The sequence below is a fragment of the Triticum aestivum genome, chromosome 4A, assembly GCF_018294505.1.
Source record: "Triticum aestivum cultivar Chinese Spring chromosome 4A, IWGSC CS RefSeq v2.1, whole genome shotgun sequence".
NCBI lineage: Eukaryota > Viridiplantae > Streptophyta > Magnoliopsida > Poales > Poaceae > Triticum > Triticum aestivum.
The window spans coordinates 726,030,500-726,057,606 of NC_057803.1; the positions used below are offsets into that span (position 1 = coordinate 726,030,500).

A 27,107-nucleotide genomic window follows, 5' to 3' on the forward strand; every position below is an offset into this window, starting at 1 on the left:
TAGTTTTACTCCAATATAAATATAACGATCAATAAAATTAAAATACTATTAAGACATTTATCAACACAGTTTTCTCTATACACTTGGTCAAAATTGGCAACATTTGATTTTCACAAAAATCTATAGGCACTACATTATGGAATGGAGGGAGTAGTAAAGAAAATAAAGGAGTACACCAATAACTCTGTTTAGCAGATATAAAGTCAAACCTTTGCTGCAAGTGGGATGAGCTCTGCCATTTGCACGCCACAAACTCGGTCTAAATCCCCACAGTAGCGGAAAGAGAGAGAGGAAGAATGGAGCGCACGGCGCACTCCCTGGTGAGCAATGTTGGGCAGCTGATGGCCAACGAGGTTTGGCTGCTCCGCGCCGTGGGCCGCGAGGTCGTTGAGCTAAGGGACGAGCTGGCCACCATGAACGCCGTCCTCCGCATGCAGTCCGAAGCGGAGGACGGCGCCGTGGACCACTTCGTCCGGGAGTGGATGAAGCAGGTGCGCGAGCTCGCATACGATGCAGACGACTGCATCGACCTCTATTTACTCCGAATCAAGCGCCGTCCGAGCGACGGCTTCCTCGTCCGGTCAAAGCGCCTGCTTGTGACCCTTTTTCCTCGGCGTCTCCTGGCCGGTAACATCAGGGCCCTGCGCTCCCGAGCTGTCACCATCGGTGAGCGCCATGCTCGTTACAGCTCTAGCTGCCAGGCCCTACGCCCCTCGGCTCCGTTCGCTCATGTGCCGGCAGTGTGGGTGGAGCCAGCGCAAGCACTTCGCCCTGCCGATGCTGACGACCATGATCAGTTCGTCGGCATCCAGGAGCAGGCTAAGATCCTGGTGGCCATGATGGAGAAGGAAAAGGATGACAAGCTTCAGGTTTTTTCCATCGTGGGGTTTGGAGGGCTTGGTAAAACTACGCTCGCCATGGAAGTTTGCCGGCAGCTGGAGACCAAGTTCGATCGCCAAGCCCAAGTGTCCGTGTCTCAGGCGTTCGACGGCGGGAACGACCTGCGTGCGCTGCTGAAACGCGTGCTTGAGCAGATTGCCACTGTCAAGTCAAGAAATGAGAAAGTCATCATGGAAGAAGAGGAACAGGATTCCGTGGGTAACATTGACAGAATGGATGTGGAGGAGCTGACCAGCACGCTCAAGGAACAGCTCAAAGGCAAGAGGTATGCAAACATAAACAGACTATATCAATTATAATATGTATATATGTATCTATGTATCTACATATATTTATTATTATATTAATGAAAACAAGAAGCAAACTAAACACCACATTGTTCTAAAATTCTACATAGGCTAAATAATCTACTCCATTGATTGTATTCTTGATCTAATTAGGATGACTGTGATATAAACTGGATTTTTATTATAATTGGTTTTTGATGGTTTGTGAATTCAGAGCGAGAACTAACAAACCCATGATTTCGAAATGAACTGGCCACTTGCACTGGCATCAGTGCTACATCCTCACCGGTCAGGAGATAAGACCCGGTTTGGTGCGTATATTATTTTTATCAGAAGTTGAAACTTACAAGGTTTGACCAAGTTACAGAATAATTCCAGCATCAGCAATATCAAATAATTGCGGTATATGATTATGTATCATGATGGATCTATTTTTATTGATTATGAATTGTGGATATTGATAATTTTTTCTATTATTTTGGTCAAACTTTATAAATGCCGACTTAGGAAAACACTAGTATGCGCTATATTTTGAAATGGATGGAGTAGCTAACATCATTCACAAAATTCCCTTGAGAAGAATTTCCATCTCAGCGGTTGTTACACCAAAAAGCATCTTTGCTGACCAGTCGCCGCTGGGCCCTGGCTGGCAGGGAAAACCTGTCTTATAACCATCAGTGGTGACTAACACATGGTTCAGTTTCAGAGAAAACTCTCACCACTAATGAATCCGTATAAATTAACGTCAACAGAGTATTATAGCACTAATGGAATCTATAATTGTATTATAGTGCTAGCTTTATTGCGTGTAACTTGGAATATCTATGATGAAACCAGGTACCTCATTGTGATCGATGATGTATGGACAATAGCAGCGTGGGCTACAATACACTCCAAAATGCCAAAAACCACATACGGCAGCAGAATCATTGTGACCACTCGGATAGATAGTGTGGGGAAAGAATGCAGTGGAGGTAGTGTATGTAAATACTACAGTATCCAACGACTCAGCTTGGAAGACTCTAAGAAGTTGTTTGTGAGGAGAGCATTTGGCCCCAAGAGTACCTCTTGCCCAGAGGAGCTCAAAGGTTCAATGAACAATATTTTGAAAAAATGCAATGGACTGCCATTAGCTATTGTTAGCATTGGAAGCCTTTTAGCAAGCTATTCCTCTCCAGAGAGCAGCCACGTGAGGGAAACACTTTGTAGATCAATTGGTTCACAGATGGAGACCAACCCAGCCCTTGTGGGGATGAGGAATATCGTCACACTTAGCTTCAACTATCTGCCTCATGAACTCAAGCGTTGCATGATGTATGTTAGCATTTTCCCAGAGGATTATCAGATCAGCGAGGATAGGCTCTTGAGAAGATGGATTGCCGAAGGATTGATACCTGAGAAGAGGGGCCTTACTTTGATGGAGACTGCAAAGGCCTACTTCAATGAGCTAGTGAATAGGAGTATGATTGACCAAGCCGGCTGTATAGTCACCTACTATAATAGAGTGGATTTGTGTCGGGTGCACGATATGATGCTTGAAGTCATGGTATCTAAATCAATAGAGGCTAACTTCATTAGCTTGGTAGGCATTCAGTATGAAGGGATGTCATATGATATCGTTCGCCGCCTCTCCATCAATGATGCAAAGCAGGGGGGGGGGGGAATACTCCACAACAGAGAAAGACACAATGGGGAGTGGAATGGTGAATGTTATTGAGGGGATGAACATCAAGCATGTACGGTCATTGTCCACATTTCATTCCGAAGGACACAACTTGCTGCTCGATCAACTAGGAAAGTTCAAACTGCTGAGGGTACTTGATCTGGAAGACTGCAAGGACCTAAACAACAAGCATTTGAGGTACATTTGCAAGATGTACCTTCTTAAGTTCTTGAGCTTGAGAGGAACAGATGTCAGTGTCATGCCTCCAGAAATCTGCGACCTGGAGCATTTGCAAACATTTGATGTCGATGATACTCTCCTCGAGACGCTTCCAAACAGTGTGATAAAGCTTACAAAACTTGAGCGGCTGATGTTCTCCAATAGGAAAAATTGGACTGCCCTATGGACATTGCCCAAAGGGATCTCAAAAATGAAGGCATTGCGTGAGGTGAGTAGAGCAATCATTAGAAATGTTGAGGTTGCCATAGAGATCGGTGATCTACAACAATTGGAACGGATATTTGTCTATCTCGATAGAAGGTCAGAGCAGGATAGTGATATTAGACGAGAGTTTAAATGCTCACTAAGTAAGACATCATCCCTTCGTTGGCTCGATGTGGGAGAGCTGAATGATGTCTATAGAAATGACATGGACTATCTCATGGACCTCGACACGCCACCACAGCTTCTACGGTACCTTAGGTTTGCTGGATATATTTCTCGGATTCCAAACTGGGTCGGTTCACTCGCATTTCTCACCGAGTTCACCATTTCATGCGCAGAACTTGTTGGCGACCAACCATTTGAGGTCCTTTGTAAGGCTCCCATCCTGAACAGCATATTATTTCAGGTGCATTTTTACGTCGACGAAGATCTAGTTGCACGGAGCGCCCACAAGTTTCATATGCTCAAGAATATGAGAGTGATAAATGCTGCTAAAACTCCCAGAGTTTTCAGTTTTGAGGAAGAATCCATGACAAAGCTCGAGATACTTGAATTGGACTTCTGAGGCTGGCATAAGAGCATTGTTGGCATCCAACACTTGACGAACCTTAAACAGGTGCGCCTCAGCGGCTACGGTAATATCATTTCTTTGATCGATGCAGCCAATGAGCTAAAAGCCAAGAGTGATAGACGCGGCAGGTCCAATCAGTTTCCATTCACAGTTGTAGTGAGATACGGTTGATCACTCTCCTCTGTTCTTTGTGCACATGAGTTGGTCTTGTCAGGTTTGTTTGTTCGTTTCTGTTATCTTTGTCAAGCTGCTGCTGCGGCTGCTGCCGCACGTTTTCATCAAAACTGTTACACTAGTTATGGTGTTTGGTGGTTGAATTATCCGGTTATCCCTATCGTTGTTTCTGAATGTGGTGTTGCGTTTCTTTTCCTGCATGATAGACTTTTGCTGTTTTGTTAAAGCACTCTAATAAAGATGGAGTAATTTGTAGCAAGTTTTGTGTGCCATAGTATACATTCAAGTAAACAAACAGTGATTATTATTTATAGTATGCATTAGCCCAGCAAACTGTTGTTCCTCTTACTGTTTAACTAGTCATTTCCTCTATCGCGGCAATGCATTAGTCAGGTGAAATAGTGCATGTATGGTTTCTGAATGAGATGGCCTGTAGGCACAAACTATACAGTAAACTGCAGCTGACAAAAATAACACCTAGTGATACAACAGTTCAGCAAGACATTGATAAGAAGGAATTTTTGTAGACTATACAATCTCGTTGGATGAAAAACGAAAAAAGCATACCCACACAAAGCAGATATTTCCATGACACTGGAATGTGCATCAGGTGAAAATCACCAAAATTAACAAGGAAAAAACTAAGGGTTCATCAATTGTGCTTCAGATCAGCATAAGTCATTCACCTAGGCCCTAGCTCGTATAACTTAGAAGGAGGTGCGCCAAGGGCTCGTACCATTTAGTCCGGTCTCTAGTTCTAAGGCTCTTGCGTGATAAGAGGGCATCCAGTCCATGGTACTGGTTGGAGAGGAGGGGATAAACGTTAATGGATCGTACATACCTCAAGGGAAGAGGAAGGAGAGCTCACGACCACCGGCGACTGTGCAGACGCGGCGGCGATCTCCTCCGGTTTGTATAGGCTAGGTTGGACAGATTAATGGGCCAGGCCGGCCTGGCCTTGTACCCTATTTGCGTTGTCCCTTGTATGACTTTTTATTTTCACAGCAGTTGTCCCTTGTGTAAGAAAACCATTTATACAGTGTTAAAGTCAGAAATAATCATAGAACATCAGTGCAATGTTTTAACCAGCGATCTATATTTGCTGAATCGGTAAAATAAATATAAAGAAACAGATCAGAGCTCAAACTTGTAGGCATTCCTTGAGACGCCTGTGGCAACTTTGTGAATATTGAAACTCCAAGACTCCGTCTTAGTAGGTCTTGTGTGAATAAGTGTGTGAGGTGTTGGTGCGCGTGGATGCGTGCATCTACATTGTTCTTGGCTTTTCTAGATAAAAAATAGTAGTATTATTTAAAAACAAATGTCCAGATTTGATGGTCGCTTCATGATATTTCTCCATGGGTCTGCATACATAAACAAAATGGAATAACCTTATAGATTTTGAAGAGCCGCGTGAGTCGCTAACCCTAAGAGAAGAAAACGCTCATCATTCAATATACTTTGTCTCAGAATACACTCCTTGAAAATGGAGTCTTGCCCTTAAGTATGTTTTGATGCATGGGACTAATCATGTTCACTAAGTGTATCATAGGTTTTAGTCCATATGGGATCATTTCTATGTGGATCATCAACCCATTTAAATGAGTATGGCTCAAGAACAGAGAAACAAAGGTATATAGGTGTAACCTTTGTCGGTTTACTCTTTAGTATAGAGATCCCGCACGATTAAGAGGGGGTAGATGGGGTTCGCAAAAGATAAGCACATGCTCAGGGTTCCTGACATATTCCATTGTCATGTTGTAAGCTTAATCCACTTCTTTCCTATGCAAATACAAACATGCATACACATGCCAAAATCCCTACCCTTATACTTCAAGAATTACTATTATGTAAGGTTGCATAAACCTAATGAACCATTTAAGTTGCCACCGGATGTCTGGTACACACCAGATGTCCGGTCTGACATCTAGCCACCAGAAATCAGATACCCCTTGAACAGAAGTGAAGCCATCTGGACCAGATGTCCGGTCAACAGCCTATCTAGAGCAATACTGGTATGGTCCGGATGTCTTGTACACAACAGAAATCCTGTCGCCACTTGACAAAACCTATGTTATCTGTACCGGTTGTCCGATACCCACTAGATGTCCGGTCCATCATGGTGTGTGGTACCCCCGAATTTAAGAAAAATCTTCATGAATTCAAGAAATTTTAACCATTTTTTTAAAAGTACAAAAAATTATTAAATGTTTAAAATTACTCAAAAAATCTTCACAAATTGAAAACGAGTTCATAATTTCAAAAATTATTCAGGATTTCAAAACAATATTGATTTTTTTAAACTATAGTCAAAAAATGAAAAGGAATCAAAATAAAGTACAAGAAAATAAAAAAAGAACATGACAAAAAGAAAAGAGAAAATGGGAATGAAAAAAATGAGGAAAGGAAAAAAATCAGAAAAATCAAACAAAAACACTGGTCTGAACCTTCCCAAAGCCGGGCGAAACCTAGTTGGGCCGGCCCAAAAATGTATGTATGAGGAGCTGCTTGGTGTAAGCGTCAGGAACACCTATTTGACGCAATTTGTGCCAAACAGAGCTACGATGCACTTGGCGACCGATATTGGGCCGTCCCATTAGATGTTGCGAGCAGGCAACTGTAATTTTTGTAATGTGATTTTTGAACTATTCGAGCACAACAATGTAGCAACCAGGCCACTGTACATGTGCTGCTCATTTTCAGAATACATTTTTTTAATCCAACTTTTCAAAAATTTATCAACATTTCTCAAAAATGAAATGAAGTAGAAATACAAACCCTTTTTTGAAAAAGACAAACAACTATTGATTTTTTTATAAAACATGATTTTTTAAATTCCCACACATTTTCCAAAAAAAATACATTTTTTATTGTTTGGACAAATTTTAAAATAGGAACAATTTAAAAAAACACTAACAGTTTTAGAAATCCCCTATCTTTTTTAAAAAACTTAATTTTTTAAAGTTTGAATGATATTATAAAATGGTAACACTTTTTGAAATTCAGAACATTTCATAAAAGATGCTAGTGTTTTTTATGTTCCAGACTTTTTTGAAATGCAAATATTTTTGGAAAACTGTCTGAAATTGTTTCGAAACTGAAAACATTTTTTGAATTGGTGAAAAAATTGAAAACAATTTTTAATAAAATTCTAGCAATTTTTAAGATTTAAATTATTTAAAATATTCCAGATTATTTTTTGAAAAAATGCGAAATTTGTTTGAAGATTTGAGAATCTTTTGAACATGTTTCCAAAAATATAAATAAAAACGTGAAAGCTAAATTTCGAACAATTGGAATTATGCCGCTAATCGACCCGGCGAGGACGCCGAACCTAGTAGCCTCTAGCCTGGGCGGAGTGGTTCAGGGTCGCCGAGCCGGTCAAGGCGCTGCTGCCTGCGGACGAGCTGGAGGAGTACATCACTAATGTGATTTATCCAAAGTGGAACGTTGCGGTCACTGGTAACTAATTAAAGATCGTGTCGCTCCGGTAATTCCTTTGCCTTCTTAGTTGTTGAGTTGTTGAACTGTTGTCGTTTCATGAATGGTGAGCAGGCGTGCAGTCTATTCAATCTGAGTTGTTGACATGCTGTTTCGTTAACAAATTGAAGCGTCCTCACCTCGCAAAAAAATAAATAAAATTGAAGCGTCCTCGATCTTGCATCTCTTTATCAAGAACATTTCCAAATGCGATTTTTTCTGTTGAGCTCTTTTAAGACCACGCATCTTAATTACCAGTATGTTCAACCAAGCAGATTATTCCCGAGCTCTTTGTGTTAAAATATATTGCCCGTCTCCCTTCATCAGCTCAAACTTTTGGATGAGCTATATCATGAATTCAATATGATATCAAAGCCAAGAGATCTTGAGTTCAAGAGGTCTAAGGACTAAAATAGCCTAGACGTGAGGAGGAGTGTTGAAATATATTGTCTGCCTCCATCCATCAGTTCGGATTTTTGGATGAGTTGGCGGGAGTATCAATTCAATACTGTGGGTAGTGATTTCTAAGGAATGGATTTTACTTTTCTTTTTAGAAATAAATGGGAAATCCTTATCTGAATATATTGCTCAAAAGTGTTATAAGGACTTGCTTTTAATTTTCTTTACAGGAAATTTTGCTTCCCTATCTTTGAATCCTGATTCGTTGATTTTCGAAATGCTCGGTCACATGTCGGGGCAAAATCTCTGCTCGGCTTGCCGATGTTGGCAGTGGGAGCACCTGCAGGTGTCGTCCCCTTCTTGGAGGCACTGCTAAAGACATTTCTCCGTGCCGCTCTTCACGCACTAGGGGAAACCAAAGGTATGGTTCATCGGATTGGACAAAGGCAGCGCTGTAGTGTCATCCCCTACTTAAAGGCGTTGCCTTGGTTGCCCGTGAAGTCCTTCGTCTTGGAATGGAAGATGTTGGTCACCATGCTTGGTTTGGGCTGCTTCTTAAGGCTTGGGCATCTAGGGCACAACGTATGAAATCATCGACCCTTCCTCCGTGGTCATCTTCTTTCGCCTGGCCGGGTCCTGCAACCCACTTGCCGTCTCTCAAGGCGCTCAAGGTGTGTGTGGGGGGGAGGGGGGGGTTATATTGATTCCATACGTGCTGGAGTTTTGGCGGAACGACGGAGGTCCTCCCATTGGTCATGACGTGGTCTAGGTGTGATGTGATTCGTCTCCTTGCTTTCCTTGGCCGGAGGTCGGGCTAGGTGAGTTTAGCGTTGTGCTGTTTTCCTCTATTGTGTTCTTATCCACACTTGTTATGGCGCCTCTTATTGTTTTGTCCTAACTATCAATGAAAAGATGTGCAATTCTTTGTTTATTCACCAAAACAATTCTACTAGTACTAAGGGGAGGGGGAGGATTGACATTAATCGATTCTGCATCTACGACTCATAGGTTATTTTTTGTTTACGTCGGTGGCGGGGATTGGATTGTCTAGCCGCGGCGACCCTGGAGTCGCCTCGAGTGGCGGGTGGGCATAGTCCTCTTCTTTTCTTCCTCATTGTCTTCGTCCTCATTGTCTTTGTCAAGAACGATAGGTCTTGCACGGTCGCCTGCCGCTGGCGCCCTGGCCACCATATGCACAGCGACCCGAATGTACTACTCCAGTACATCGCAGCACGCTGGTCTTGAGGCGCCTTGTAATGATTGTACTTGGCCCATCGAGCGTCACCGGAGTCTAACGGATTCATGGATCAGGCAGGAAGTCCACTGACATCACGCCCTTGGCTAGGTTCGGAACCAGTGTCTTCAGCTCGTCCGGCGTAGCCTTGTTCATCACAGCATCGGTCTCCTTGTGCGTGTCATCGATGCTGCTGAAGTTCGACCACACTTCCATGGTGTGCTTGAACTTCTTGTGGTCACCGAGCGAGCACCCAAGCAAGAATGCCCTCCATCCAATGCCCCAGCAGAAAGGCTTGGGGTTGGATTTGGAGTTCATGCCGAGGAGAGGTGGAAGAGGAGAGGTGGTGAAACAGAGGGGATTTGAGTGCGGTGCTGGGTTAGGGGGGGGGGGGTTAATATAGGAGCGTTAGCCCAATAAGAATGAGTGTTGACCATTGATATGCATGCTGTTCATAATGAAGATGGGGCAAGGAGGTGGTGCCACCATTGGAGAAGGGCGAGGAGGATGTGCCTCCACTGGACGCAGTGCAAGTCCTGGATCACCCAAGCACCAAGCGGAGGAACTATGGCCACTTCCATCAGGAGTCAGGACGAAACCACTTCTCCAAGGTTATACTGGCTCCAAAGCTGGAGAGTCTGCCATTGCCTCTGGACTTCACGAATTACTTCCCCGCCATCCCTACAGAGTTCAAACTGAAGGCGAACACCGGCTGGGCATCGAGGGTGACGGTGATGGTGATCAACGGCAGGGTCACCCTTGATCAGGGTTGGGCCACCTTCGTCGTCGTTCACCAGATCGTGATCGGGTACATACCGACGTTCAAGCTGTTGTGCCCCGACACCATGAAGGTGATCGTCTTCAACGACGAGGGCGTGGAGGTGGTCACCAAGTGCAAGGAGCACGACAATGCCTTCGCAGCGACCGCCTGAGCTCCTGAGGTCCAGTCTTTGGTTGTTCTTGCTTTAAGACTTCGGTTTCATTTAGAACTTATCATACTGTGTTGGTTTAAAACTTGCTCTAGTTTGATTGTTCTATTGCTACTAGTTTAGTTCTTACGAGTTCATGTGTGCCTTTGGTAATCTCACCACGTCGAGTAGGAGGTTACCACACAACTGTCCTGGATGTAACCAAACAAAGGGACTTGTGTTTCCCCTCAAACAAGTCCGCAACCAAACATCAGGCCTTTCGTTTTAGCTCATTTAGGCTAGAGGGGATGTAGGTAACCAATCAACATGCAGATGTTGGTTTTTAGCCTGTATATGCTCAGCCAGGCCCAACTGGAACAAATATGCAAAGTAGCAAAAAACGATGCAGGTAACCAAACACGCCCCTAGTCTCATTTCAGTTCCCATATTGGGCACGCAAAGAAAATTCTTCTGAGATATCTGTCGGATTCGGTCTGTCTCTCTCAGGCTAGCTACCTACTTGCAGCCTTGCATACGGTACAGTATTGTGTGGCGTTGAGTACACTATCCAGGAGAGAAGCAGCGAGAGGCCAGGATGGTGCCCCTCAATTTTCTGCCCTTCATTTTCTGTCGACGGACTGTGGACCAGCCCCCAACACATGGAACTGTCTTTTTCTCTTCATCTAATACCTTTTCCCGTGCCGCGCGGCAAGAAAAATAATTGGCCTTCAATTAGTTTGAAGCATCACAGGATCAAGACAGGAAGCAAGTTGGCGCAAACGTCTGACGCATTTGCTTGAGGCTATCAGCAAGGAGCCAACGCCCCAGTGGGGTAGAACGAAGTACTACATGCCAAGCACTGCCTAACCGATGCACCTAGTCTCATTTCAGTGCACAGAGAAAAATCATCCGAGATATCTACTGCAGGTCACGTCATGCATGACATAGTATGGCTGCCAAAGTCAAGTCACATTGCCCAAGGTATAGGTAGGTGCTACACTCGTTTTTGTACAGCTATAGAAAGGGCCGATGCCCTGCGTTGCAGAAGCAAACCAATGCAAAGCAATCCGTTTGAGCTTCACAAAACTAGTACTCCAACATGTGCTCCTCTCTCAAGTGTGTGTCCGTGTGCTAGTAGCTAGCCTACAGCACCGTTTCTCTCGGGAGGAATTTCATATATACACACGCGATTAACACGTACGTACAGTACAGACATCCTTCAACGACGGTCGATGATGGCCGGCGCTCAAGAGCAAGGCCTGAAGCTGCTGGTGCCGCGGAGCGGCGTGAGCATATACGCCATCCGCGTCCAGATGGCGCTTGCCATGAAGGGTCTGGCTTACGACTACCTTCCCGAGGACCCCGGGTGCAAGAGCGACCTCCTCCTCGCATCCAACCCCGTGCACAAGACGCTGCCCGTCCTCATCCACGCCGGCAGGCCCGTCTGCGAGTCGCTGATCATCATGGAGTACCTTGACGGCGCATTTCCCGGCGACGGCGCCTCCATACTCCCCGCCGACCCGTACCGCCGCGCCGTCGCTCGCTTCTGGGCCGCCTATATCGACGACAAGGTTTGTTCCCTTCCCTCTCGTCTAGCTAGTTTGAGCTTGAAGAATTGAAGTTGCATCCCACGGGCGCCGTTTTGTTGCCGCAGATGTTCCCTTCGTGCATCGGCATTCTCAATACGGCGAAGCAGCAGGAGAGAGCCGACAAGGTGGAGGAGACCTTGGCGGCGTTCGGGCTCCTAGAGACCGCCCTGGTGGAGTCCTCCAAAGAAGGGGAGGCGGAGGCGCTGTTCTTCGGCGGTGTATCCCTCGGGCTGCTCGACCTCGCGCTCGGGTGCTATCTTCCCTGGTTCGAAGCGATAGGCCGCCTCGCTGGCACGCCGCCATTCCTAGACGCGGCGAGGACACCAAAGTTGGCCGCGTGGGCAGGGCGTTTCAGCGCCGCCGAGCCGGTCATTGCGCTGCTGACTGCGGTGGACAAGGTGGAGGAGTACATCACTAAGGTGCTTTATCCAAAGTGGGAAGTTGCACTAACTGCACCGCCAACTAATTAGAGATCGTGTCGTCTCCTTAATTAGTCGTTACATACATTGCAGTTGCGGTGCTTGCCTTCTAATTAATTGAGTTGGTGTTTTCACGAGTTGTTGTGCTCGTTGAACTATTGATACTTTGTTTTTAGTGTCTCGTCGTCATCGATGGTGCGCACGCGTGCACTGTATTTGATCTGAGCTGTTGTTTCATGAATAAACCGTAGCTTCTTGCTTCTTGCATCTCTTTGGCAAGGTCTCAAGGATGACACTAGTTGTACTCTTTTTACTCTGTATATTAGGTTTGTCTTTTTTGATTGTATAGTCACCCTATTCTATTTTTAAAATATATTGTAATTTCATGATGCAAAGAGCTTGCTTTATAGAGAAGATCGGAAGGCGTTGCTTCTGGATGTGGAGACGAGGGTGAAGCTAGGCCGAAAGTCAACAACACAAATAGCAGGAAGGCTGACGAAATTGCTATATGTCCGCTTTTCATCATCCATAATGACAAGTAGTGTAGCTAATGTGTTGTCATGCATTAGACAAGCGACAGAACACATTGAAGATTTGTCATTCTAGCGGTGGTAGAGATGTAGAGTTCCCCATGGTGGGCATGGTAGACTAAACTTGTTTTTATGGGCTGGCCCGGAGGAATTTGGCTAGGTCGGCACGGTATGCATTACGTGTTGGAATTCCGACCACAAGATCGATCACATCAAATCACGACAAACACACGCGCAGAAAAACTTTGGCTAAAGGCACGTGTCGTGCCTTGTTCTTCTTTTTATTTATTTTTCTCTGCTTTTTTTCACGTTGTTACAAAACTCACGCCCCGGCTGCCTTTATATATACAAGCAGCCGATCCAAACAACACTCCTAAACCTATACGTATTAGGACTCTAGACCTACTCGGACCTCTAACACGTAGCAGACCTGGGCTAGTACTATCCAGTACACCGGAAACTTTCTTAATCTAATTTAACCAAGCTAGCAAACTACAGGCTGGACATGCTAGCTCACGTATTGACTAGACCATAACACAATACTAACTCAAGATTACTCTAACATTACGTCAGCCCATAACAGCTCGTTCAAGGCCCAACAATGACGTCTCCTCACAAATGCAAAGCTGCCTCCTATCGGAAGCACCGCCGCTTCCGTCTCCTCGCCGGCTATCCGGAGCTGCTGGCAGTGCAGAACGCGGTTGTGGCGAGCATGGCTGAAAGCAGGAGGCTCCGTTGAGGAAGTGCGCGGTTGCCGCAAGCTGATCCCCCGAACCCTGTCGTCTCTACTTGTTACTAGATCGGAATCGCGCCTTGGCGCGAGGGTGCCTGTCCCAACATTTTGGTAAGCAGGTAATGCTAATTCCAATAGTAATCCTGGTTTAGCATATACGTTCATACAGAGTAACAATACAGTGAAGATTCAGTACAATAATGTTCATCTAAGGTTGTCTAAATTTCGTTTCACATGAATATATATTTACTAAAAGACTTCCACTATTTGCACCAGAAGGCATCGTAAATGGTCCTCCAATGTGTTCTTCATGCCGAGAACTACAACAAAGGAAGAAGTGGAACAGACGATCAAAGAGTAAGTAGCATAAAAGACTTCCACTGTTTGCACCAGAAGGCACCAAATATGGTCATCAAATGTGTTCTTACCTCCGAGCTCTCTCACTGTCCTCCTAAATTGGTACTTGTCAATACCCAGTTAGATGTTTAGATTAAAGTGTCAGTTTTGTTTCAGGGAGAAACAACAATTATCTAACAAAAGACTCAGCCTAAAGTAAAACACCATGCATTTAGTGCAGAGCAGCCATGACAAAAAGAGCAGTGTGTGTCTATTAAGCAAGGAATGTGCGTGTCTATTAAGCAAGGAATGACAACATGTGCTATATACTAATCCAACAAATTCTAATCCATAAGCAGTCATAACAAATAGAGGCGGGAATTAACACCTTCATCATCATTCATCCGTATGTGGTCATTGATGTTTGCTCCATTATTCCTAAATTTGTGATTTGAGTTTCATAAGTGTCTGAATCAGCATCTATTTACCTATTTATGTATTATTGCACAATGCATTTGATAGTGGATTCTCTTGTTGGTACAAATGTACACACGACCTTGGTATAATTATTTTGCAGGCTATAGTTCAATTAGAAACGGACGTTTCCAACCAACCATTGCCAGGTTCACTTGAGATCGTACTTCTTATAAATTAGTCCCTGGATTATATAGTATGAGGAGAGGTCTGTATAAACCAACATTTACCAATTGACAACTCTTCCGGCCTCCCTTGCTCAAGTCGACCTCCTCCTTTTTGTCCCTTTCAAGCCGCAGCACACACAGATGATCTGTGTGTTGAGGTGCAGAAAATGGATCAGAACACACACACACACACACACACACACACACACACACACAGAGAGAGAGAGAGAGAGAGAGAGAGTGGATCAGAACACACACAAATGACATAATCATGGTTAATCAGAAGAGCAGATAAGCACAACAAGCTAACTGAGAAACAAATGAAAGAACAAGGGCCCCAAAATTATTATATACTGCATCATTAATCATTGACAGAATTTTGAGTTTATTTCCCCCCTAACTGGAAATGACTCGGTAACTATGTAAAAGTTAAATTGTACAAGATGAGCATATATTTGCAACATCAAATTAAATAATGGAACTAATTATGAATTACTATAATGAGATGCAATTTCAGACCACACACATACACAAGACAAATATTCCCTGAGTAGGCAATGCATACGAATGGAACATACTTGCAGCCATTTATTTTCGGCTTAGGCTTCTCCAAAAACACGACTAAAATCACTTGATCTACACATGGGCAATAGCTTCTTTTCTTTACTATAACCAGTTAGCACATACTCCCTCCGTCCCAAAATAAATGTCTTTGATTTAGTACAACTTTGTACTAAAGTTGTACTAAATCAAAGATACTTATTTCGATTTAGTACAACTTTGCACTAAAGTTGTACTAAATCAAAGATACTTATTTTGGGACGAAGGGAGTACAATTCTAACATTTGCAACCAATAATAGGCATGGCATACTATTGTGTCATCTTTTTGGGGATACCAGCGTTTCTACCAGACTATTACGACAAAAAAAACATGCCATATAAAATGAAGCCTCCAACAACATGAGCCATCACAAAGATCAGTCACCTCTTCACACATCATCCTGGCCATATTAACCAGAGCTAGTATCAATTTTAGGCACCTTGACCAGATATGCGCACTACAACCAATGTAACTGAAAATGAAGCACAAAGAGACAACTAATTTTCCGAGGTGGCATTACCTTGTCCTGCAAACTATAATGGTCAGTCTAGTTTGAGAAGTGTTCAAGATTGTTCTGCAAACTCATGCAGGCCTTCCTACCCCACTGAACTATCAGGAAGTTTTGAGGATCACCACGTAAAAAACTTCTCCATGTTAATATGTTATTCTCTAGGCTCAACCAAGCATTTACTGAAATATCAGCTGCAGAGACAAAAAAAATTGTAATGAGCTCTTAATTAAAAAAACGGTCTCAAGTATCTTAGCATGATCCAAAATGTCTGAATAAAATATTTCTCAAACTGGGAACAAGAAAAGAAGTTTTGATCACGACAAAACATTCACCACCATAGACACAAAGTGCTCCCACTAGGATATATTGGTATGGAACAAGTTTCAGCATGCAAAAAGAAAAAACCTCATAACATCAGCAAATCAGCTATGTGGTGATATTCACTTTTAGGCATGCAATGCAAAAGGATAACCTACAGCTCGATAACCGATTGAATAGACAAACTACATGGTACTAAAGCTACCACAGAAAGGGTAAACGGAAATGTATAAAATCCTAATCAATTAATTCACATTGTGGCCATCCTATGAGTGGAGGTACATCTACGGTAACTACCAGGACAAATGAGCACACAGGAAATATAATGAAATTCAGAGATATATATAAATCATCGTACAGAACCTTGACTTCCAGTCAATCAACACGAAATTCATATACACTAAAATGTCACTATACTTGCAAAGGAAGACAGAGCGCCATTAGAATCACATGAGCTCACCTCAGAGACCATCAGTATCTTACACAGCAACATGCTGCATCCTACACCATGTTGTTGTGGAAGGAGAAACCAGAGAGTAAGACCCGTTTCGGAAGGTACTCAATCCACCACTCCAGTTCATTATATTTATCCAGTGAGTGACCTCCCATGGCTCACAATCTATAAAAATGTAAGCCATCGGTAGAAGTAGTTGACAGTAAACTATAAGCATTAACCAGAGAACTATTCTCGGCCGGTCACCTAAACGCATGTTTTATCAATGTAAAAACAGAAATACATACATACATACACACACACACACACACACACACACACAATGTGTGTGTGTGTGTGTGTGTGTGTGTGTGTGTGTGTGTGCGCGCGCGTGCGTGTGTGTATAGACACACACACACCATAATCATGATGTAGTGGTGATGACTTGTTAATCATGATGTAGTGGTGATGGCTTGTTCCAGAGGGGGGGGGGGGTACATAAACAAAAGCAAGTATTTACGCTAGTAAAACTACATGGCAATCAAAGCAGAGCTAGTTATAGGACATTTGTACTAATGGCAGGAGTCCATGACAAATATAGTTATTTCAGTTCATATCAAATCCAAACCTGCACATATTTCTAAATATATGTTTTAAATCTATGTAATGTATTTTATGTGATGGCTATTTTTCCGGGCAGACTACATAAAACAGAACCGGGAGTGAGAAAGTTATGATGAGGATTATATATATATAGGGAGAGAGTACCCGAACGCGAGGACGACGGTCCGGAGGGCAACGGTGGCACCGGAGGAAGGGGCGACACCACGGCGGGAGAGCTCTCCTTAACGCCACCACGCCTCTCCCTCGCGGAGGGGGTGGGGTGATGCTCGGGGGCGGGGCAGCCGCGGTCGCCGGCACAGGTGCATGGGCACTGCCGCTGTGGCTCACCTCACCACGAGGTCCTGGTTCCTCTCAGATGCGGCCTAGGAGGACGCTCTCTCGCGTAGTGCAGCGGCTGCCCGTGCTGCCTCTGCCGAGCACCGTGGAGGAGGAGAGGTCGCTAGGGAAGAGAAAGAAGAAATCAACAGGCAATTCCTTAAAACTTTAGTAAATTATAATTTCCTCTATCCTAAGTTCTTCATTGGTATAATTCATGTGCTCCTGTAGAGTTAAATTTATGGAACAACAAATGCTAATTCCATTCGGGGAGTCCGTACATAAATAATTTATTACTGGAATCCATATCATTTAAGATTACAGAGATCCAAATCCAGGTAGATGTCATTTTGTTTCAGCATATAAACTGCAACACTTGAGAAAGAATTTGTAGTTTGATGGATAAGTATTGACCATTAATAAATTATAAAATATTCTGACCGGGAGCAATGGCAACACAAAATTATCGAAGAACATTACCACGGAACACTTCGTATCCATATCTATGGAGCAGAGCTGATGCATCCACGTAGATGTAGCCTACCAAATCAATAGAATATGAAGCAGAATAGCAGAATCCAGGTTCAGGATTTGACCGGTAAGTGAGAAGAATGCCAGTGAGTTGATTTTGTTGGTCAGCGACCCAAGTCCCTAATCTGCCGCTCCGTTGTAGCTTCGCTCGCCTCCTGCAGTTGGCGAGCAGAGGAACACCTCCACCTACTACAGAGCAGCATCACAACACCGCCCCAAAAGAAACAAAGAATAGATTAAGTGATGGGAAAGAACCTTACATGGCCGTATATTTGCCGGAACAGACGAGGAAGGATGACCTAGAAACAATTCCCGCATGCCACTCCGCCGGGAGGGTAGCCCTTCAATGGTGTCGCCCACATCGAAGGACATGCCACATGAAAATGCGCTGGCGGCGGAGCTCTAGGCGGCAGAGCTGTACCCGAGCACTACCCAAATCGGCAGCACCAAGCGCCCCTACATCTCCCCAAATCACCGCACACCCATTTCAAACTTGGGAGGCTGTGTAGAGGGCCAGGAGCATGGTCAGTAGTTGGCTCAGTTTGCGATGGATGAATTGTTGAATCTTTAGCCATGGATTTCAGGCTCACCATGATAATAGTGCCACTTGGGTCTTTAGGCATGAGCATTTCCTTGCTTCAGATCGCCTGCATTAGCATGGTAAAACAATAACATGCCAGTGAGAATGAGACACTACCGAGTTGTAATATAGCCATAATGAGATCCAGTCTTAGTAAATGGTGGTCCAGGTGTAGTTTTTGGTTCTCAGTAAAGAAAAATTATCAGCAAAAGAAACCTATTTTTGATGATCTGCAAAGTCTAAACTGAACCAACTTTGAATTGTGGACGCGGGGGTGCAATGCAACTGAAGAATAGCAGCACAATAAAATCCATTACAATGTAGAGACATCCCTTTTGGATTCCACTGAAGAATAGGGTTAGCACAAATTAAATGAGCCTAATCAAATCGGATCCTGATTTTCTGAGCTGCAAAAAGCCTAAACTAAACTGAATTGAAGATAACACCGCTAAGTCTGACTAATTAGAAAATTGTTTAGAACCAACAAACAATGCTAATTTCACATGCTTGGGAATCGGGACTCACATAGGAAATTAAATTTCACTGAAGGATAGCATTAGCACAGTTTGCGCAACTTAAAAATCAAATTGACCGATCCTGATTTCTAAACAGCAGAAAATCCTAAACTTAATTGAATGAATTAAACATTGTTAAGTCTGAATAACTGTTGAGAACGCAATAATGCAAATTGCTCCTGTTTCTTACTCACACAGGAAACTGGAGGAGACCCCCTTGATCACCTCCCCTCCGTCGTTGGTGCAGAGGCGCAACAACGAAAGCCGCAGATTTTAAAGAAGGATTGATTGAGAGTAATGGATTGATCAGCGAAGCTAATTAATGGCACACATGAGGCCGGCAGGTCTTACCGACCTAGAGGAGAGGGGAACGCAGTTAGGAGCTGGCAACTAAATACATGAGACTTCCAATCACTTCTGAAAGTGGCATAGTAGGTGGACGTCCATGTCGAACGAGGCTTATCAAGGGTGTCCCAGTCAATTGCCTCCCCATACGATCAAAGAACACAAATTCAATCTCATCCTTCTCATCCGCAACTCTGTTGAAAATCTGGTACTTGATAGGAAACAATAGAAGAAATAGATGTCAAGAATGGCATAAACGAAACCAGAGCCCTTAAATCGGAGTGGCAAATCATAGGTACCTTGGAACAGCATCTGTCCTAAAACAATTTGGATCCGAACATTTGTAGACAGTGCCATCTGGAGAAGCCGAGTGAAGGCAAACGATGCACGAACAGAACCACGACCGCTAAGTAGGGCTCAACGCTGTAGGAGTGGCGGTACAGAAGATTCAAACATCCTACAAACCAGAAGGCACCAGATCAAAATAATGACCAGTCTAAAACCCCAGCAGTACATGATCAATAGAATCCACCAGACATGCTTAAACATAACCATTGAGCATTTTTTTCATGCCGCCTTATAAGGCAAGTGATTCTCCCAGTTCCAAATTCAGTGAATAAAGCAACCATAAGCTTTAAAACAGAAGAAATGAAAACTATTACCCAATCATCAGACATATCAAGATCAACCAACTCTGTGACCGTCTGTCTCCAAATTAACTTGTGTACCAACCTGATCAGCGGTTTGACTTTCCAGATGGATAATCATTTTGGTAGAACGCTCGGGTCTACTTGCCTGACTATACTGAATAATGTCTCGAACACCTGAGATAGTTCCAACCACATTTGTCCATACAAAAAAAACAAGTCAGTACACCAAAGGCATGCCCAATACGGAAGGAGCATCACGACAGGTATCATAAAAAGTACCTGTGAAACGCTCAGGCATATTTGTAGGCGTTGGGAGCTGATTAATTGGAGTCAGGGCATAGGTGCAGAAAGGAGATTCTGCTTCTAGACCCTCCCACCACACAACAGTTGCATACTTGGTGAACTTAATCATGTATTGACTCTCCACGGGCCCGAAGACATACTTCTTGAGAAAGACCAGAAACTTGCGACGATCATAGATACACCCTCATAACTAATAGGCAAATTCCTGATAAATAAGCAGTGCCTTTCTTAATACACGTAGAAAACCTATCATATCAAATCAACTCCATATCCGTCCGCAAACCCCCATAACTAATATTTTGAACATAAGGGATTTTCTTGGCCAGGTAGCAACAATATGCTCGGTTAATATACAACATGAAAACATACTTCATGATATCTTTCCTGGAGAAATATCAAATTATACATGCCATTTCGCAGCAGAAAATAGAGTTTACTAATAAATCAATGGAAAAGATGAAACTTAAATGTGAATAAGGTAGCAGTGGGTACTTCTGTACTAACAATGCCCGGGGCATTGATGGCAAGAAGGGGATAGTTCATGACCTGTAGGAACAAAATGAGCAAAAAGAAATAGAATTATTGAAGCTGAAAAATTGAACACCTTTGTAGAATGCACAAATGTAAGGGGAAAACACCAGATGGATTACTGATTACAATATTGGCATCACCTAAATACCAATGAAACGCTACTACATGGGAACATAAAATTATTCTCAATCCTTCTACGTAAGTCCAACTTGGATGCGTCTAATACAGGCAGTAAATATAATCCTACGTCTCGCTGCATGTGCAGCCAGCTCTTGATCATGGCTGCAACACACACACACACACACACACACACACACACACACACATGTTGAAACAATAGTCATACAGAAAGAAACAACTGCGACCCGATCGGCCGAGGCTGGGGATAGATATATAGACTGAGAGAGGGTGCTGTGCTCACCGAGATAAATTTGCCTCCATTTCTTCTTCCTCTGCGGCTCTGTCCAGGTGTTCTTGTTCCACAAGTGCGCCTCAAACCGCCCCGTGCACTCTGAGAGAGAATGAAGAAGAGGAGAGGGTGAGAGCTAGAGCAGATCAGAGAGGAGGAGGAGGGGGATGAACTCACCAGAAACAGGGGATGCCCAGCCCGATGCGCCCCTCTACGGCTGCACCCCATGGCCAGCGGGAAGCGGAGCCGCGCGTGGGGACGGAAAAGGAGACGGAGAGGAGCCGCCGGAGTCCACCAGAGCCGCGCCGGCGACGAAGGCGATGCCCAGCCCGAAACCTAGCCATGGCCTCGTCCTACCCACCCTTGCCCATTTTTTTGTGGCGAGCCAAGATAGGAACAGCCAGGAGAGTAGACGCTCTAGGGTTCCCAAGGAAGAGAAGATGATGCGACGGCGGCGGGCGAGCTCGGCGGCGAGAGCAGCAGTAGTGAGGCAGGTGGCAGGAGATGAACATCGATGGGGAGTGGATGCTAGGGTTCTCACCCAATCGTCGCCCTCCTCACCGATTGGGGACGAAGCCACGAGTCGACAGAAGCCACGAGGCAAGACGCTATGCTAAATCCCAAAATTACCCTCGGTGGGGGACGAGAATCTCGGCGGTGGCACGAGATCTTTTGCGTCTGGTGAGCACCGACGAGCTGCACGCGAACGCATTCCAGCCATAGCAAATGACACGCAGGGCCTACCAGCGAGAGACCCCACGCATCAGCGAGAACCGGACGGAAATTGCGGAGTAAACGAAAGCGCGAGGGAAGAGTAACTATTCATTGAAACAGTTCCAGGAATCGATCCGGCGGCTTAGATCGTCCAGGAGCGAGATCGAACGGCCGGAAATCGATCAAGCAAACGCAACGAACCGCCAGATTCGACTGAACTCTGAGAGCGCCCGGGAGTGACTGTCTCCCTTATTTCTCGATATTCGTATTTGTGAAGTGGATGTAACCCATATTCTCATCTTAGGTTGGTCTTGCTCATGGTAGCATTGAGCCAACGAACTGTTGAAACACGATTCTCTGCTTAGTTGCTTGGCAAGTTCAGATGTGTTACTGCTTGTCGTTCGACACAAAATGATGTGTTACAGTAATTTCCCTTGTCACACCACGATGTACGCACAGGAACCCGGTTGTGCATACATGCACAATATATGTTTTCCAGCTAATGTTTAGATAGCGATGGGCAATAATTATGAATTAGTTGAGCAATTATTGTGCAAATCCTCTAACCAGCGGGTCAGAAGTCACGTGGGTGTGACGCTGCTGCAGTGCTGCCACTGTGAGGAAAAGGATGGGTTCGTATGTACATGTATAGCTGCCCACTGTATTCCAGTTGAGGAAAATGACACAAGTACATGTACAGACATCTTCAGCACCCAAATATCCCAATGAGTGCATGTAATCATTCAGTTTTCTATGAGCTCTTACTTGTCCAGTTGGAGATGATAAGCACAGAGGCATCTCCTTGTAATTGTTTTTTAAAGTGGTGCTCAAACCACAAAATAGAACAAGCCCTTCCCCCGGTATCAACTTATGCCGGTTTATTACTCCCGAAATGCCCATCCTCCTCCTTCTTGGACCACTCCTTGGTCCACCACGGAGGTGGCGGACCCTAGTCCGCTTCACGCTCCAGGCGGCGCTTGTGCTGGAGCTTCTCATGGAGATCCCGCTCCTGGCGAAACTCTACTTCCTCGTCGTAGGGCTGCAATGGCCTCTTGCTCGATCGGCGCACGTCGCATGAGCCCATTGCCACCACCTTAGCAAAGGACCGTGTGAAGGGTGGCAGATCTTGGGTGGGCACCAAGTATTCTGCCACAAACCCTTGAGAAAAAGGGTTTCCCCCTGCTTTAGATTATAAAGCAATATCCAACCGATACAACCAGCTTGCTGGGGCCGCAGCACAAACAAGCCCAGAAGAAGAAGAAGAGAAAGAAAAAAGAAACAAATGCCGACGGCGGCAGCTCAACTAAGCAAAGATGGCCAACACCCGCTGCATCCTCCGGAGAAGTACCACCGCCCACCAAGCACTCCGAAGCCTCGCGTACCAAGCAACATCTTCATGAAGAAATGCGACGACGACGACGCTGCTGCCCGGACAAGTCCGAGGGTTTCCCCTGGTATGCGGATGGCAGTGGGGAAGGGTGTCACCGACGCCCCTCAGGAGGGTCCGGCAACGCCCACGGGCGTAGCCGCGCCGGTGGTGAACGAGCCGCCAGAGATTTCTCCTGCCCCGAAACCACCACCGCCACCCCAGACAAACGGAAGCGCACCTCCCAACATACCGCCCACCAGCCCGTGCCGTCACGGATACCGCACCATCTTTTCCGTCTCACTAAGGCCAACAACACGAGACCTGGAGGTAGGACGAGAAGACACCGGGCTCGGTGGCAACCGCAACGCAGCCGACAGGAGGAAACAACCTCCACTGCTTCTCCGTGTTAGTGCATGTCATCGCGAGATGACAGACCAAGTCTAGGCCCGTTCTTCGAGATAGTCTATGGGTATCGAGAGGGAATGTGTCCGGTTTGTGGAGGAAGTGCGGGTCATGTTGCTCCGTTGGCCTTGAAACTTCTTGTGCTCTCAAAGGAGGCCATCGCATGTATATGCATGGGCTATCCGATGGCCCCTGCGGTCTAGGAAGTTGACCGGCACCGAGAGAGGCGGTAGGCCACGGCCAACAACTATTTCTTCTCATATTTATTACTTTACACTCTTTGAAGTTCTCTCTCCGTGCCGGTCTAGAAAGTTGACCGGCACCGAGAGAGGGGATAGGCCACGTTCAACAACTTCTTCTTCTCACTTTTTGTACTTTACACTCTTTAAAGTTCTCTCTCGGTGCCGTTCTAGGAAGTTGACTGGCACCGAGAGAGGGGGTAGGCCACGGTCAATAACTGCCTCTTCTCATGTTTTTACTTTACACTCTTTAAAGTTGAGTTTTGAACAAATCTAACCCAAAAAGTATATATATATATATATATATATATATATATATATATATATATATATATATATATATATATATAAGTGCATCAAAAGTCTTTTATCGAAAAAATCATCAAAAGTCATGGAATGTTCAAACTTTGGTCGTAAAAACATATGAAATATGAGATACAAAATAGATAGAGCCAAACAAAAACACAAAGAGAATGGGGGGAAAATTAGAGCAATGGTTACCGAGGGTCGATTATCGGCTCTCGGTAATGGCCAAGTTTTCCGAGAGTCACTCTCGGTAAAGCATCTAACCTAGATCTCTTCCCTTCCACTGCTTCTCCGTGTTAGTGCATGTCATCGCGAGATGACAGACCAAGTCTATGCTCGTTCTGTCATGGGATCACCCATCGAAGACTCTTTCTTAGGGACGAACGGAGTCGGTCCTCGATGTTCCCGCCCATGTGTGTGGTTTCTGAGGGTCGTGCCAGGTCAAGGAGGTGCGTTGCTTATTCAAATAGCACACCACCCCTGCATGCATATGCATGGGACACACGCATGTACGGGTGCCCTCCCCCCCCTCGGGCTGTCTCTAGAGATCGAGCACCCATCCGGTAGCCCCGGCGGTCCAGGGCATTGTTCGGCACCGAGAGGGTGTAGTCCACGGTGAATAACTGCTTCTCCGTGTTAGTGCATGTCATCATGAGATTACATACCAAGTCTAGGCCTGTTCTTCGAGATAGTCATCGAGAGGGAATGTGTTCGGTTTGTGGAGGAAGTGCGGGTCCTGTTGCTCCGTTGGCCTCGAAATTAACTGATGGAGCCGTCTGTTGCGGACGGGCATGCCACACTAGTAGAAAAGAGGGCTTTGGTCCAGGCCGGGTTAGCCCATCAGTCTAGAACCGGGGCTAATGGGGGCATTAGTCCCGGTTCGTGCGCCCAGGGGCCACGTGGGCCATTTGTCCCGGTTCGTCTGGACCTTTTAGTCCCGGTTGGTGCCACGAACCGGGACTAAAGGGTGGGATGCCCATTAGTACCGGCTCGTGGCACCAACCGGTACTAAAGGTTAGACCTTTAGTCCCGGTTCAAGCCACCAACCGGTACTAATGGGGTTTGAGGCATTAGTACCGGTTCATGGCACGAACCGGTACTAAAGGTCCCATTTTCAAACTCCCCCCCCCCACATGGATCGCCTGGAAAATGATGAAAATGTAAAAAAAAATAAGTTTCCCATGTGATATGTGGTCTAGTTGTTGGGATAATTTGCAAATCTGAATTTCGACTTTATTTGCAAAATCTCTCTAGAATTTAGTAAAATGGGCATAGCTTTTGCATACTAACTCGTATGAAAAAGTTTTTTATATGAAAAATCATCTACTCGAAAAGTTACATCCAAATTTAATAGGGGGAACCCCGTTAAACATTTTCAAAATCCTCAAAAACCTAACAGAAAAAAGTTATGGGGCTTTTAAGATCTAGAGTGGAAAAAATCGAAAAAATTTCAAACTGTGGTCAAACAATGGTCAAACTAATTATTCTAGAATATTAATGGTCCTAAATAATTATTTCAGTTATTTTGAATTTTGGTCAAATCTGGTCAAACTGTGGTCAAACTGTGGTCAAACAATGGTCAAACTAATTATTCAAGAAATATTAGTGTTACTAAATAATTATTGTTTTTTAAAACAATAGTTTCAAACTCAAACAGTGAAATGTGTCACTTCATGCTCAAGCAAAATTTCTAAGGGTTAATAGGATTGACATCTTACTATTGTCAGGAAAACAACAAGTGCAGACTTGGAAACGAGGGAGAATAGAACCGGGAAGTTAAGCGTGCTCAGGCTGGGGGAATGGCAGGATGGGTGACCGTTCGGGAAGTTAGATTATTTGGAGTGATGAGGGGTGTTACCAACCGGGACTAAAGGTGGAGCTCCACGTGGCCGCGACCTTTGGTCCTGGTTCTGTGTTAGAACCGGGACTAAGGGGGGGGGGCATTAGTCACGACCCTTTAGTCCCGGTTCAAGAACCGGGACTAAAGGCCCTTACGAACCGGGACTGATGCCCCCTTTTCTACTAGTGCCACGTGGCTCCTCTTTGCTGTGAGCGGCTCTCGGCGTCTGCACGGTTTGCCGTGGGCAGTGACGGCAAAGAAGGCAGTTTGCCGTGAAGCTGGGTTTGCCGAGAGTGGCGCCCGACAAAGTTTTCTTTGCCGAGTGTCCGTGTTTTAGCACTCGACGAAGAGCATGACACCAGGCATACGTGAAAATTCCAGTAGTGATTCATCATATTCTATAATTTTCCTCTCTCCCCCTTTCAACATGGTATCAGCCTAACCGATCCAAACCCTAGCCTCCACCCGACGCTTCCGACCGCACGCCACCCCCGGGACGGTCGGTCTCCATGACCGTCGTCGGGGCCGCACCGCCCGTACCTAGGGTTCGTCCGCTGGTCATGTTGACCGGCTGCCCTAGATCCTTTGATCCGGATTTTCTCTCTGTCGCCGGTCGCTTTGATCGGCTATTTCTTTTTGGTCTTCTGATCTATGCTTGATCGGTTTGCGTCGCCCGGCGCCGCCGTCGACCCCCGTGCGCATCTACTCCGACACCGACACGGCGGCCTCCGTGACATGCGGCCCCTCACGGCCGTCGTCCGCGCGCCGGCCTGCTCGTCGATCTACGCCGGCCGTCACCGCCCTCTCCGACCGGGACACCTGCATCGCCCCGACCCGGAGGCCTCGCGCCATGCGGCGGCCTATCATAGCCGTCGTACGCGCGTCGGCCCGCCCTCGATCCATGCCACCCGTCGTCGCCGCACCCGGATGGCGGCCCTGCGGTCTACCTCGCCGGCCTCGTCCCCAGCGGCGTCAGGCTCGTTGACTGTCTCAGATCGGGCGCCCCTGCTACATTGGTCGCTCGGGGCGTGGTGCCCATGCGTCGGCCCGACAGCGCGCCGAGGATCATCGCCCGCGCCGTCTTGCACTTCTTGCTGTTCACCACCGCGTCGCCCGGCGCCACCGCCTCCCACACAATGTGGGCGTCGAGTATCGCCTGCGCCTTGATCGCCCACACCGTGTAGTTGTCCGGCGTGAGCATCGGCATCGCCACCGACACCGCTCCGCCCGCACCACCGCCGTGTGGGACGAGCGTCATGGTC

At 45.6% G+C, this 27,107-nt stretch overlaps 1 protein-coding gene, 1 long non-coding RNA gene and 1 pseudogene across 2 annotated transcripts; 2 read left to right on the forward strand and 1 right to left on the reverse strand.

Annotated features, from left to right (window-relative positions):
- Positions 1–252: 252 nt before the first annotated feature.
- On the forward strand, positions 253–4,182 carry LOC123088397 (disease resistance protein Pik-2-like; annotated as a pseudogene).
- A 6,885-nt stretch (positions 4,183–11,067) lies between these two features.
- LOC123088398 (probable glutathione S-transferase GSTU6) lies at positions 11,068–12,335 on the forward strand. Its single transcript, XM_044510596.1, has 2 exons — positions 11,068–11,631; positions 11,715–12,335. Exons 1-2 carry the CDS (start codon positions 11,293–11,295, stop codon positions 12,117–12,119), a joined length of 744 nt encoding a protein of 247 aa, XP_044366531.1. The 5' UTR covers positions 11,068–11,292; the 3' UTR covers positions 12,120–12,335.
- Positions 12,336–16,649: 4,314 nt separating this feature from the next.
- Positions 16,650–18,882, reverse strand: LOC123083428 (uncharacterized). The gene is made up of 3 exons (XR_006439296.1): positions 18,233–18,882; positions 17,903–18,143; positions 16,650–17,831 (listed from the first exon to the last, which is right to left on the reverse strand). It is a non-coding gene; the product is annotated as an uncharacterized lncRNA (long non-coding RNA).
- Between the last annotated feature and the right edge of the window lie 8,225 nt (positions 18,883–27,107).

Bases quoted from the DNA above. Each gene is read 5' to 3' on its own strand.
- LOC123088398 (XM_044510596.1), top strand. From the start codon at position 11,293: ATGATGGCCGGCGCTCAAGAGCAAGGCCTGAAGCTGCTGGTGCCGCGG. The intron at 11,632-11,714 runs GTTTGTTCCCTT...TTGTTGCCGCAG, and splicing joins CCGCCTATATCGACGACAAG to ATGTTCCCTTCGTGCATCGG.